The sequence below is a fragment of the Gadus chalcogrammus genome, chromosome 14, assembly GCF_026213295.1.
Source record: "Gadus chalcogrammus isolate NIFS_2021 chromosome 14, NIFS_Gcha_1.0, whole genome shotgun sequence".
Taxonomy (NCBI): Eukaryota; Metazoa; Chordata; class Actinopteri; order Gadiformes; family Gadidae; genus Gadus; species Gadus chalcogrammus.
The window spans coordinates 10535432-10550236 of NC_079425.1; the positions used below are offsets into that span (position 1 = coordinate 10535432).

The 14805-nt window shown below is 41.3% G+C and overlaps 2 protein-coding genes across 2 annotated transcripts; both read right to left on the reverse strand.

Moving 5' to 3' along the window:
* Positions 1 to 38: 38 nt before the first annotated feature.
* On the reverse strand, positions 39 to 10008 carry copb1 (COPI coat complex subunit beta 1). The gene is made up of 22 exons (XM_056607927.1): positions 9851 to 10008; positions 9014 to 9164; positions 8648 to 8877; positions 8120 to 8289; positions 7728 to 7842; positions 7536 to 7628; positions 7299 to 7436; positions 7041 to 7160; positions 6659 to 6766; positions 5913 to 6059; positions 5480 to 5625; positions 4878 to 4974; positions 4610 to 4770; positions 4375 to 4495; positions 3690 to 3917; positions 3290 to 3469; positions 2615 to 2759; positions 2355 to 2474; positions 2059 to 2204; positions 1813 to 1902; positions 1243 to 1398; positions 39 to 1121 (listed from the first exon to the last, which is right to left on the reverse strand). The coding sequence occupies exons 2-22, from the start codon at positions 9102 to 9104 to the stop codon at positions 1062 to 1064; spliced, it is 2862 nt and encodes a 953-aa protein (XP_056463902.1). The 5' UTR covers positions 9105 to 9164; positions 9851 to 10008; the 3' UTR covers positions 39 to 1061.
* A 1550-nt stretch (positions 10009 to 11558) lies between these two features.
* polr2l (RNA polymerase II, I and III subunit L) lies at positions 11559 to 13628 on the reverse strand. The gene is made up of 3 exons (XM_056607859.1): positions 13480 to 13628; positions 11958 to 12061; positions 11559 to 11868 (listed from the first exon to the last, which is right to left on the reverse strand). The coding sequence occupies exons 2-3, from the start codon at positions 12050 to 12052 to the stop codon at positions 11760 to 11762; spliced, it is 204 nt and encodes a 67-aa protein (XP_056463834.1). The 5' UTR covers positions 12053 to 12061; positions 13480 to 13628; the 3' UTR covers positions 11559 to 11759.
* Positions 13629 to 14805: the final 1177 nt, after the last annotated feature.

The window sequence follows — 14805 nt, forward strand, 5'->3', positions numbered from 1 at the left end:
ATTTTTGGTAATTACCAAAAATGTATTCATTTGGTAATCCAATTCATAGAGATCTCGGAAAAAAAGTGTTTTGAGACATAGAAACACAAGTTTTGAAAAAGTATTGGCTGCATTTGTAAGTTACGTCAATCTAAATATTAAAACATTTATTTTATTATTAAAAATGTATACAATACTCATCATCCGTCAAGAGCCCCAAAGCTTCCTATTGGAGCGCAGAAATCATTATGCATGAGGACTTATGGCTAAACACTCATAATTAAGGATTCATAATAATTCACCAATGGAATTTAAGGCAGCACTGCTTTACAGAAGTTATGAAAAAGGACCCTGATTTATTACTTTACACTAGAAAATATATTTAAATCATTCACTGCTACATTTGAACTAATTATGATTGACAGATGCGTTTGTCCTACGATGACAACTCTTTGAAAATCTATTAGCGGTACCCTTCTCACAAGCATATCTAGATAATAGCACGCTACATTACTGGTGTCAGATATGCATTAAGCCGGCATCATTAGCATTATGGGCTGCATTGCTGTTTGCAAGGTTGGAAATGTTGTTGGTACATCTGTAAGAGGTTTTAAATGTTTTTAAATATGTTTAATGAGTGTTAAAGTATACATGTCAACTTGCTTTCTTGGCAGGTAGCACAGCCATATTAACCAATATTTTATCAATTCAGTGACCAATCTGTCCTTAATCCTCCCTTAATTGTCTTTGATACAAATTAAGACACCAATGTTAACAGTGAGACAGTGTGTAATAGAACACAACAAAAACTCAGTGTTGAATTATTAGTAGGAGGCCTTAAAGCACTAGTAATACTTTTTTAAATATATATGTTTATTGAAAATTACAGGCAGGACAGGGCAAGGGACATAACTTGGTGTAAGATAATAAAGAGTTAACATACGGCAGAGAGGGGAGAAATAAAGTGGAAACGGCAAAGATCAATGAGCACGTCTTTAACTCTTACTTCACTATGATCAAGGGGTGGTAAATGAGGAGCACTGAATCCAGAAGGAATGGAGGATTCAGCAGGCCTGGCTTTTTCAGACAGACGTCTTCTTCTGGGAGAGATTGATCTTGTCGCCCAGACTCAAAGCCATCCCCTAGAGAAGGAGAGAGGAAGAAAGATGAAGGACATTAGCATTACGCCACACAAACAAACCCTCGCCTGGAAGGCATCGATTGAAGGGGTTTGATAATAAGGGAGGACTCTGCAACCCTCACCTGGCTTTTGGCTCTGATGCGGATGTGTCCGGTGACGGGCGCGTCTGGTCCCAGGTGGATGGGCTTCTCTATGCTGACGTTGGCCAAGGCGTCCTCTCCAAAGATGGAGCGAGCATACAGGTTAGCCGCCATGAAGCCACAGAAGCCAGAAAGTGCCTACAGGTACGAGAGGGGAAACAAAGTAAGGCATGAGAACATACAGCAAGATGGATCATGCGCGTCTGCTCTCGGGGGGGCTCCGGGGGAATAGGCTGCTCTGTGTCGCCATCAGTGTGGTGTCAAACTGAATTTATGTGTGCTCCCAACTCCCTTCTTTTCACATTGAATGCACATTGCACAGTCAATGTGCCAAGAAGGATGTCATCCTGTATTAGTGGAGGCCATGTGTTGACGCGACAATTTAAGCACCGCCGTTAACATTGGTTAGGCTGGAGCCAGGCTGTCGAGCACCTCCCGTTGATTGCTAGACAGCATTTCCTTCCCAAAGGTTGACGGGACGCTCATTAAGACGGCATAAGTGACCTTTGCCTTCACGTAATCTTAGTCCATCTACGCTCGCCGTGCAATGACCTTTTCGGGGGTGAGGCACTTCATGTTGGTGGAGCCCAGGATGTGCTGGAGGTACTCGTTGAGGTCCGTGATGTTGGTGTTCACCGTCACCTAAAACAAAATGGCGGGAAGGTTGGAAAGGCGTGGCCTATGTTTCTGCAACATGCGATAAGAGATATACCGACCGCATCTGCGAGGGTGGGATTCTGAACAATTAGATCTCGACCAGTCTGCATGGAAAAAGGCGGTATCCCTTGGACCGTATACCTTGTTCTCCCACTCGAACTCGGCCCACATCTGTCTGAACTCTGCGTCGGTGCAGGATGCTGGCTGGATGTAGTCCATGATGTCGATGTGGATATCGCTGAGGACCACGCAGTTCCTGTCACTCGCTGCACCGGACACGTCGTACACTAGAGACAAAGAAAGTTTGAGAGTACCCACAAACCAATGAGAACATATCTTCTCTTTGTCAAGTGTGTGTGTGTGTTGTTGTTTCTTTCATGATACTTTAACAGTATGACCTGCATGATACTTTGGTGTTCCAAGTCATGTTCTCTTACCAATGTTGCCGAATATAATGCCATTTTCAGTAGAAGCCACCTTGACATTAGCCTTGATGTTGGCAAAGTCGTGGGGGGCAAGCGTCAGAGGGGACGGCTTCTCCACCAACTTGAGGTCCCCTGTGGGTTGGAAAAGAAGCAACATGAAGCTTTGTGCGTTGTCACGGATATCCATGGCAACGAAGTCACACTGTTTAAACGTCATGAGTCATCCCAGGCTTGAGGAGGTAAAAAAATATGTAAAGCAAGTGGTTTCTCACCTAAAGTAGCCAGCTCAAGGGTGCAGTTTTGTAAAGTATCACTGGTTTGGTTGACCACCAGTACGTCCAGCACAATGTCATACTGGTTAACATGAACGTAGGCCTCGGCGTAGACAGGATCTGAAAAGCCTGTGAGCTGGGTCACCTGGAATAGAGACAATTTTGTTTTAATCTGTTTGTTTGTTAACTGAAGCATGCATGCACAATTTCCAAAAATACAAACAGATTTTTTTTTTGAGGGGTCTACAATTTTGGTTGATAATGAGAAAATATTCACTTTAGCACCATCTGCTGGTATATGTATGTCACATTGAATGAGCCAAATGTTCAATGGTTGCAAACACTGATATTAAGCAGACACCTCATGGGTTTTTAGTTTCACTAAAATAGATTTCTTCACACCAATAGACAACAGCCTTACCACAGACGCGAGTTAGGAAGAGAACAGCAGTTTTGGTTGGCTGCTTTGAATACCAATAAAAGCATGCATCTAATGCAGACCAGCAGATTTATTTTCTAATAAATACCTGACGGCCTTCACTGTGTACCTGTGTGCCGTGTTAGAATTGTTTAAGAATCTTAGAACAATAAATATAAGCAAATCTAAAAATCGATCTTATAATGATCCTGCATAATATGAGTGCGTGGGAGAATTAGCTTGCTCTCAAGCTGTACCTTGTTGAGCTTGGAGGCCAGGGGATCGGCAGCCTCTTTCCTCTGAGTGTTGCCCATGGCAGCCAGCAGGCTGAGCTGGAACTGGTCATCCTTGGAGGTCATCTCGTTCTTGGCCGTCAGCTGCATGAAGGAGATGGGGTCGTCTGCCTGCACCGCAACGTTGCGCTTCTCAGACTCTTTCTGTGGATGGCAAGAAGGGAAAAACATTTGGATTACAGACTCATGGTCGTTGTTCCTAAAACAAAATAAACTATGGGTCTAGTTAAGTGTTACAAATCCTTGACCATCAGATTTGACAAGATTGGATCAATCTTTGTAATGTCTGTAGTCTGTCTTAAAAGGAGATTCAATGAGTGATCAGAACTTGCTTTTGCCAATAATCAACTTATGTGGGTAGTACCTTCTGGGACAGTTTCTCCTCCTCCAGCCGGACTGTGAGCATGTGAGACAGCGATTTACGGCACTCCTTGTTGAAGATGTCATTCATGAGCGGCGAGCACTCTGACAACACCTTGAGGCAGAGCGAGATGCGCTCCACGTCGTCATCTGTGATTGGCTTCTTGGGCAGCGAGGACTTGCCCAAGTGCAACACCGTGACCATGATGAGCATGGATTCGGCAATGAACGACTGCAGATAGACAATACAAACAGCATTGAGTCTTCAAGAAATAAACCAAAATGCTTGCCGTGAAGCAGCAGCAATGCAACAGAGAGGACAGAATGTTGGATGATATGTAACTTTCCTTGTGCTCAATGTTGGTATTTAAAGCTGCAGTAGGTAAGATTTGAAGAAGCGCATCCCCCTCTCTACTCTTCTCTGCCATTAACATACCAATTACCAAGTACCAATCAGGGAAGAGATGCCAATTGGTCATAAAAAAGCAAGAAGAATTCTCGTATCCTAATTGTTTCAGACAGAGGCAGGTAGTCAACAAAAATAAATATTCTCACAAAGTATTTCACTCACAAATAGATGGATGACTGGTATTTTACAGATTACACTCAAATTATTGCTCTTAAAATCATACCTACAGCACCTTTAAGTCACTGTTGAAAAGGTAAATAAAGACAATAATTGAACATACGTTTTGTTTCTTTTTGTCTTGAACAATGATGACGTAGCGCAAGGCCAATTTGGTCAGGGTGGTGGCCAGAGAGGCTGCCACATAGAAGTCCCCATCCATCAAGAAGCCTCTGAGAGGGGGCCTGAAACAATACAAGTGCCGTCACACAACAAACCCACCAAAACATCATATCCAATCAACGGGTCGGGTATCCAATAAAACAAAAGGTGTGTACTGTGGTAGTAATGGCACCGACCTGTCCTCCTCTTTTTTAGAGGGCCGTGATGAACTGAGGGCACTCTGGGTCACGTAGGTGCCCATCTCCGTCACCAGCTTCTGGGCAGGAGCTGCGCTCACCTCCTCCTCAGCCTTCACCTCTCCAGACTCTCTCTTGATCTCGTTCTCCACGATGGGGATCTGAACAACACAGGCACAGCTCAGGCCACAGAAGCTGGCACCGACAGTGTGGGAATTGCACCTTGTGTTCTTTTTGTTTGGGTGGGGGGGCAGGAAATGAAACACACCTCGCCCAACGACCTGCGGACCTCCGTCATCACACTCTGGATATCGTCCTTGGTGCTGCAGTACTCGCCCAGGATCCACAGAGCACCTCGGTAGATTCTGCACACACAACGTGTAATAAAAACATGTTTTAAAATCGAAATCCTCTAAGCACAAAGCATTGGCAGCTTCAGCCTGTCATTGGCAGGTGGTGCCAGATATTGTTGTAAAGAGATGGAGGTCATTAGGGGAAAGTTTGTTACATTTGTATTAAACAATGTACATTTAAAAAAAAAGTCAACCAAGAAGTCTTTGGGTTATTTTCTAACAGAGTATTACAACTTTGAGTGAGAGCCAGCAAAAATTGTCTTTGGGCCGGAAAGTTTTAGGAGGCTAATTGCAAAACAATTTAACATTGAAGCCTTTCTTTAAAGTGACATTTATGTTCATTTATTATGTGCAACAGTTTTTTATATAAATAGCTTGCATTATGAGGGGCAGTCTTGAATGGCCAATATAGTATACATAGTATAAAATGACTATTATATGGACCAGTACAAACAAAACGGGGAATGCTGGGCTGTTATGTGATGGTAATCCAAGCCAGGTTCTTGTGCGGCCTTACTTGACAGTTTTGATTGCGTGGAAGACTTCCAGCATCTTCTCAATGATGAGGGGCCTCAGGCTCTCGAACCTCTGAATGGCCTCTCGTACAAACTCCAGCACGTCGGCCGCCGCGGCCTCATTGGTGTCACTCAGGAACTCCATCAGCTGTGGGGTGCAAGATTGGTTGCAAGGAGATATTCAGGCACATGCCTTTTTTTTCATGTACCGGGCAAGTGGAGTAACAATTTGTTTTGAATGAGTAGGCCGTATACACGGTAAATTTATAATAATTAAATTAATCCAAACGTGTTCATTTTTAACCCTATAAAAAATAGGTTCTCATGAGTTCAACATGGTTAAGTTACAGAGCCATGAAAATTGAACAATTTACAGCAGAACACCATAGTATTTGGCTGTGTTACATTGAGACAAAAAGAATGACGCAAACTCACCACTGGAATGACATTGGCGGCCATGTCTGGGAAGCGCACACTACAAGAATGGAGAGTGCGGACCAACAACTGTCTGTATTTATCCGTGTCCTCGTGCTCGGTTACGTTGTTGGTCTTTATCACCTCCTTCTTCAACACTATCACCAACTGAAAAAGAAGCAGGAATAAGATGCCTTTATTTATTGCAGTGTTTACGTTGGAACAGAAAATGATGGGAGCTTACATAGGTGGCCCGTGTTAACTAAATCTGGATTTACAGTTCAATGTAAAACACAGCTAACTCCTCAACATTTGACGCAGACATACAATGCGGACGTTTGCTTACGTGCTGCGGAGCAGGAGTAGAATTTAAGCCTTACTAAACTCACCTCTTCCAACGATTTCTTAAATAACGTTGTCTCACAAATCAGACTTCTGATAATTAACCTAAGCGTGAAATCTGGGGCAACGGGGCATATATTTTTCATTCACTTCAATTGTTTGGACCATTCATGTCGCTGTAGGCGGTGCTGCGCTGGAAGCGCTTAATGGTGATTAACAGCAAGCACAAACTCAGCGAGCAGAAGTAAAAAGTAAAAAAAGTGTCTGACAATTTCAAATCCGAATTTTGTAGATTGCCACTGCAGAAATAAACTGACCAAACTCACCTCTTCAACATTGCGTTAACAAACTAAACTCACCTCTTCAACATTGCGTTAACAAACTAAACTCACCTCTTCAACATTGTGTTAACAAACTAAGCTCACCTCTTCAACATTGCGGGAAGAGACCAAGTCCAATGCCAGCTGTAAGGTCTTTTTTTTCACCTCCAGGTCTGGGGTGGCAAGGACGCGCAAGATGTCCATTACAAGGTCCTGTGGATTAAAGCATTCATATTTGACATAGCTTCACTACATTTAGCTTTATAATGATCTAATGATTCATCATTAAGATTATTAGCATTTGTTTAACACTCTATGTACCATCTCCAATGTCAATATACCATACAAATTGAAGTTATTTTTTAAGTCTAATTAAAACCCTACAAGATTTATTCACCACTTTAAGAAGTATATTTGCATTAATTGCCTTTTAATAGTTGACTATGAAATAAAATAAAATCAACGACCAAATCACCGCCTCATTCACCTGGAGCACGCGCTCGTGAGTGGGATGCTCCTTCAGCTCGATGAGACGGTCGAGCACAATCAGCTTCACGTTGTTGTCACTTTCCTTGATGATCAAGTCAATGTAGCACTGGGCGGCAGCCTGGAGCCGGGGAAACCAGAGTCAAGTCCACAGAGCTGCTAGCTTCAAAGCAATCCTGTTTCTTAAGTAAACAGGATACATTGGGCTTATTTGTACATGGCTTACTTCTCATTCACTGAGTACCAGACAGTAGTATACCTTAACGGCTGTTGGGGCACTGGACAGGGTGACGAGTGTGCCTGCAGCCTCATACTTGACGGCCGGACTGGAAGACTGCAGCAGGTTGTAGATGCAACGGATGAAGCGGGCGCGCTCTGAGGGGTTAGCGTGACACACCTGGCGAAGGGGAGACAGAAACGGGAAAAAACACAAAAATGGTGTCAACCCTACACAGCCTTGTTGAGTCTGTAAATAAGATGATGGGGTTGGACTCACTTTGTATATCAGCTCCACAATAACCAGCTGGAGAATATCACCAAAAGTGTGAACTTGGTCGATACAGGTGCTGAGGTAATCCAGAGCTCTGTCCTGCAGAACCAATTATACACAGGGTTCAACATCAGCAAAAGCCAACTACCATGTCTTTATACGAACCACAGCGGGGAAAAAGGGGCCGTGATTACATACCTGGTCAGCATGAATTAGCATCATGAAGGCATTTCTTTTACAGCTGGCATCCTTCTCATTTACAAGGAAATCATGGATTAACTCGGGAGCATCAGGTATGAGATTCTCAAAATTCCTGAGCAAAAATAAAGCATAATAATGTCATTAGAATTATATTAAAAAAAAATATATATATATATATATATATATATATATTAGGTAAACACCCTATATATGTATATAGGGTGTTCAAAATATGAACTTAAATACTGCATGGGGTAAATGTATGTAATTCATGCAGCTAGGAATACAGTTGATGCCATTAATACACAACTACAAACAAATATAAAATAGTTTCTTTAAAAAATAACTCTTAGCAATGAGAGATTATAAAACGGTGTGATCTGTGGCACCTGTAGATAGTGTAGATGGCCAGGACAGCATTGCGTCGCACATAGCTGTGTCTGTGCTCCAAGCAGGCACGGATGGCTGGCATTAGTGGCTCCAGCAACTCAGACTCCTTCAGTTTGCAGAGGAAGCGCAGGGTGGAGCCCCGGATGAACTCATTGGGGTGCTGCAGGTCCTGCAGGGGTAATTAGGAGGCCGTTTAAGAACGTACACAAGTTTGGCACAGGGTACGTTTTGACTTTCACTTGGAGAAAAAGTGTAATTTTCAAATGTTTAGGTTAATTTGAGAGTCCACCACCAAAAGGAAATAGCAAGTAACATCAAGTGACTGAGGGTATGTGCATGGGCATAAAACAAGCCCAGTAGCCATTACATCATTGAGTGAAGAGTGAAAATGGTTCCGGAGGATTTCTATTCATGGAAAGTAATGTGACATAGTGCAAAAAGTTCATACTTTTTGGGGTGGCTGTCCATTCAGATACGTATCATTCAGTAGCGTCAAGAGGATATATTAATCCCACTGTCAAACCTACCTTTCTGTAGGCGTCACAGACCAGAATCATTTCCTGCAGCAGCTTTCCATCTGTTGTTGTCTTTGGGACAATTTCCCAAAAAACCAGCAGAAGCTTCTTGATTGTGTGATCTTGAAGCGGCAGGACAAAGCGGATGATGGTCATCAGCAGTCCTGGCAACTTCTCGCCATTCAATATCATGATGATCACCTTTTTAAGAGCTTCTGTCTTAGACTTGATTTCCCCCTTTTCTGTTGACAACAATGAAATTATAATCAGTGATATAATAAGGTATGTCTATGATGTAAACTACATGAAATGTATATCTCGATATCTTTTTTTAAGTTTTTCTATGAACAGGGAATCAACCCTTCTGCACTTAGTTACCTAGATCAGTTTTTAGGCTGATTTCAGATGGGGGCTCCGAATCATTTGGAACGTTGATCAGAGTATAACAAACGTTCTCTGCAGCCGTCATTGCGCCGGTAGTTTTTCGTCACTCTTTGAAGAATCCTAGTGAATGTCACCTTCTTAAAATCTGTAAGAGACATAACATCATACAATCGTTGAGCAGTAGAAACGGATAAGACAGTTCATGTGATAAAAAACAACAGACACTATATGATACATTTATATAATACACACACACAACACACGTCAACTGGTCATAGTATAACCAGTGCAAAGGCCTAATAATATCGGACGAAATGTATCTAGCAATTATTTTATCTTGAAAACGAAATGTACACGTAACGAAATGTCCACATAGAGACGGGTTGTGGGTGTACATGCAAAGAGAGTCTCGAGTGTTGTTTAGGGTCGAGGCATCTTTACGAATTGGAGTTGGCTATGTCCAACATTGTGTCCAATTACGACTCACAGCAGACAGGTACGTTGTGCCCCAAAATTACTTGACAACTTCTACCAAAAAGGCAAAGCACTAGCGCTATACAGCTATCACGTCTTACATACATAGAGTCAACTACTGGCTTCCAATATATGCATACAATCCCACAAAAGTTAGATTAAATCATAAACATTAAATCTGATTTGTTGGCGACACGTCGCAACCTGAGGAATAGCGTTTGATGACATTACGCTAAACTAGCTAGCAAGGGTTAGCTTAAACGTTGACGTGCGTTAATAATGCAATGCAGGGCAATATTATTCATGATAAAACCAGACATTGGCCACAAGTAAATACATCAAAATAGAGTGATTTACCTGTGTTAGTTTCGTATCCCGGCAAATACGATTGGATGTTTCACTATTCCACCTACATCTGTGAAAATACGATGGATATGGGATTCACTGTCGAGTGCTCGAGTACTTCCTTGTGACGTGGAAGATTATTCTCTGAGCCACATCACTGCTACAGTGTGCATAAACGGCCAAAACTAGGAAAGCCAAAGCAAATATAAAATACGTATCATTACATTTTAAACGTAAAAAATTGTACATGGGGAGGGTGCAAATGCAGTCTAGTTTAATGACAGATACAATTGAATAGCAATTCCTCCTTATATTTCGTGATTTGTTGAATCATACTCAGTTATTTAATGAGCCCACCCTAGTAAAGTCACCCTATCCAGACAATAATGCATAAATATCACTAGAAGGTATTATCACTGATAGTTTTGAAAGGCAAGTTGCAGGACATGCCTTCCTCATTTAGAATTCTATCAGAATACAGATGAGTTCTTCACAGACAAATTAAGCAGGCGCCTGCTTAATTTGAAGAAAAAAGAAAAATGTTTGCTTAAATGTTTTGATATTCGTGTTTAATATAAATGCACCAGTCTTTTCACTTGTCAGTATTTTATATAGCAATACCATTAGCAACTGATTAGAAAGTTAAATTACTTTAATTCTACCCACCCTTCACAGGATGACCAGAGCGAATCACAGACTGCTATTGGCAGCCCCCAACTGACCAGAAAGGGGTTTCTCTTCTCCACGGCCCCTCCTGGAAGGCAGTATCTGGCACCCAACCTCAGTCGATCACTGCTCTTGGCAAGACCTAGATCAATGATGCTGGCTACCATTTCCATGGTCACATCAAGGTTTTGACTGAGACTAATGAGAACATTGGCTCACAAGGCTTTGTAAGCCGCTTCCAGAAGGGAGTTCAGCAAATGTGGCCTTCACAGATTTGAATCATACCATCCTGGGAAACTGATGCTGGGGATTCTATCGAAGCCACCATTTGCTGTCTTTAAAAGTCTTCCTTCTAGCACATAGGGAGCACCCTGGCCTATTCCAGCATTCCAACCCCATGGTTATTCTAACCAGCCTTTTAGCTTGGCAGCATTTGAGCCTTCCTCACAAATAAGCAATTAAGAGCCCCATAATTATGAGGGGATTGCTGTTTTTGCAGTCTGATGCATTGTTTTCTTGCTACACAGGGGGTGAGTATAGCTTCTTGTGAACTGTGATACGTCATCCAGGTGCATATGAACCACCTCTGGCAGTAAGAAAGAATGAAATAGAACTTGAATTAGGAATGTAACTAGAGTTCTACGTGAAGAACGCCAGAGTTGACTTGTCACTTTTTGTCTAATTGTGAATGTTGTTTTCTTTGAAAGAGTATTTTTTAAGTATTTTGTATTTTTTCCTGGGTAAGAGTGATACACAAAATAAAGTAAAGCAGATCCAGACCAATGTGCCTGACATCGCCAAACCATTTTTCAAATACATACAAGTCTGGAACATCAGAGTTCATTTTTGAATTCATATCCAAGGGCCGTTATCAACTGCGAATTGGACCGACCTAAAACCAGTCAGAGCAACAAAACTTTACACATCAGCGGCAGCCAACTTGGTTGTTTATGAAAAGGCCTCAATGACGCTCTGTTCAGTTATCGAACCCGCTCCATATTAAATAAACGGGGGGGGGGGGGGGGACTCTTGAAACCATTTGATAAAAACAATATGAAATTGAGAAACGTTGTTCATTTTATTAAGAAAAGTCTAGTTTGATATTTTACATTTGCTATATCAAGGCTTCCCACTTTGAACACAGGTGTTTGCCCCATCATCACTGTTATATAGCCACAGTCTACATGCTGGTAGTGGTGTCACAACTTGGAGTCAGTCCGTTGATAGTTTTCCTTTTACGATGGAAGGGGTAACATCACTTTTCTAGTGGAGCGTAATTCAGCAACTTCTCAATAAGATCCACGTGAGCAAGGAGCATCCTCCGACAACAGTACCTCTTCAAGCCCAGAGCATCAAGAGCATCACTTCAAAGAAAGGGAGAATAAAAGAAGTTAGACATTTTAAATGAAAATGTGTTATCAATTAATGGACATGATCTCATAAAGTAACTCACCCTTCGGTATACTCGGCTTGAAGAAGGCCAAGGTACGCTTCCCACTTGTTACCCACAATCTTTCCACAAGTGAAGCATCGAACTGGAATAATCATCGTTAATGCCTGGGAAGCAACAAATGTATGCATTAACATGTGACTACCAGTGGTGGGAGAACACCTTTTACAAATTAGATGTTGTTGTAGATACAGATGGTGCTATGATTATTCTCACAAGGTGGGGAAAGGTAACCGTGCGCAATTACTTTCCTGCGACAATCCATCCTGCTAAGCTTCAAGTTAACTTTGAGTCCGAACCGGACCAATCGGCGAGAGATTCCTCGGGTAGCTTGCACGGTTCATTCTGCTCTACAGTTCAGACATTTTAATATCCATGGTAGAAACATCCTACATCTGGTGGTTTAAGAATTACGTTAACGCTTTTTGCATTAAATAATTATTTGGTTGTATATAAAATGAAACTAGAAAATGCACTTCCTGCAGAAAATGCCATGCAACTACAGTGCTGTAGTACAAAGTGAGGTTGAAAATATTTTTTAATAAAGCCACATAGATTAAGACAAAGAAACGTTAAATGGCATGAATCAAGTGAAGGGATTTGAACAAAAGTTCAAAAGTCTGAAAGGAGTAAACAGTGTAAACATGCACACCATTTAAGAAAAAGTAAATGGTTGGAAACCAATAAAGTGACCGCTGAATGAAAAGCGCAAAGCATTGCTAAAATTGTAAAATTAATTGAATCTGAAATGACAAATGTATTGCCTTGCACTGTGTGTGTGTGTGTGTGTGTGTGTGTGTGTGTGTGTGTGTGTGTGTGTGTGTGTGTGTGTGTGTGTGTGTGTGTGTGTGTGTGTGTGTGTGTGTGTGTGTGTGTGTGTGTGTGTGTGTTTACAATTTTTGTTTCCCCCCCATAATTCTTTTTTAATTTAATTAATTTGATTTCCTGTATTCTTTTACCTATTAAGTATAACATTGCTTGGGGAGTCCAGTTCCTCCACTGAAAAGGCTGGAAAGTGCTTACTTACAACTCTGCTGTTTAGCGATCTCTCTTCTCTACGTGTAGTTGTGTTGCGCGAATGCTGCTGAGGGAGGTAGCCTATTTGATTGATTCGCTGAATTGTCCAATCATGTGGCGATAACAAAAAAGAAAAACGAATGGCCTCGAATGACCAATAACTAGCCTAGCCCAAATCATTGACGTGCAGACGCATTTAAATGGTTGCTGGAAGTGACAAGTATATCAGACAATTTAACGAGGATAAACGCTGTGTATTTTTGTTGATTTATTTCGTATTGATTAATAGTTGGCAGATATATTCAAGTGAATATTTCACGGAGGGCCGGCGCCCTCTATTGACACACTGCCACTGTTTATAAGTAGACAAGTTATAAAGCTAACGTTAACTAGTTATGTTGGCCACAGTATCTTACTTGATACCTGGCCGTTTAAAGGAGTGATTAAATATAACATAGTCGATTGAATATATATATCTGTGTGTGTGTGTGTGTGTTTCGATGCTTACCTATCGTTTGGATTTGATTGAATGTTATTATAGTGAACCTCCACGCTTGTTACAATGATGCTTTGCTATACGTCTGCATGCGTCGCCCGCGCAATACGGAAGGCATTTCCTTCCTTTCTTCTTCTTCTTCTTCTTCTGCTTCTTGTCAGTTTCCGGTATTTTGGACGCTGTCCAGCATATTACTGCCCTCCACAGGTCCGATGTAGAACTAGATTTCCAGATCAGATTATGGTTATCACAGTGTCCAAACAAGGAAAAAACAGAAAAAGCCTGAACTCCATGCCCCAACAGTCTACCAAGTAGTACATGTCTTTCTGTCTTATATTCTCTACACTCCAGAAAAACTTTCTTTCCTTTCTTCTTCTTTTTTGCTTATTTAATAGCTAAGAATATCAACTATTAGGCGCATACCGCCACCTAACGTTCCGGAGTATGTAGAACAGGATCTAGTTTACATTACGCTATAATATGAGTAGCACTTTATTCTATTATATAATCCGGTGTTTATTAATGCCTCCACCACCCTTCTCTGTGATTCCAACACCTTATCTCTTCTTGCTCCTATTTACCCTGAAAAATCCCATTGTAGTCCGATGTCCCTTTCTTCATTATAGTTACACAGTGCATAACTTCATGCTCTTGATTTTCAGTTAAATTGCAATGTGCGCATACATGTGAATTTGCCTTTCCTAATATAAATAAAGTCTTATTTAAACCAGTAGCCTTACTGTTGCAAAGTCTATTCACAAAGCACCACCCTCTCTGACTTCACTTCTTCCCCACACTGAAAACCACCATTTCTTGATGCAGCCGATTAAATGATAACTGTATTTCTATTCCCTATATTAATTGGACATTTTTTAAAATATTCTTGCTTTGTATTTATTTGCAGTTAAAAAACAACAATAATTAGGTGACGACAGCTGTCACGTTAAAATTGTACCGGGGGCGAAAATTGTACCGGCCTACGTCATCGTTTGTTTACATCCTGACAACCTGCCCGGCAACAGACGACGCGATGCAGAAAACATGTTTCCAAACGACGAAATAACATAATACAGATAGCGGATCGCTATCTGTATTATGATAGATAGCGATAACACTTGTTTTTACTTTATATTTGTATTGTATTTAATTGTTTAATCGAAACAATAAAAAAATTTGCCCGCAAAACGGGCGATCGCGTCAAATGACAAATGTTTTGCCCGCGAAACGGGCGATCGCGTCAAATGACGTAGGAGGGTTCTTGAAACATAATACAAATAAGGGATCGCTAGATAACACTTGTTTTTACTTTATATTTGTATTGTATTGAATTGTTTAATC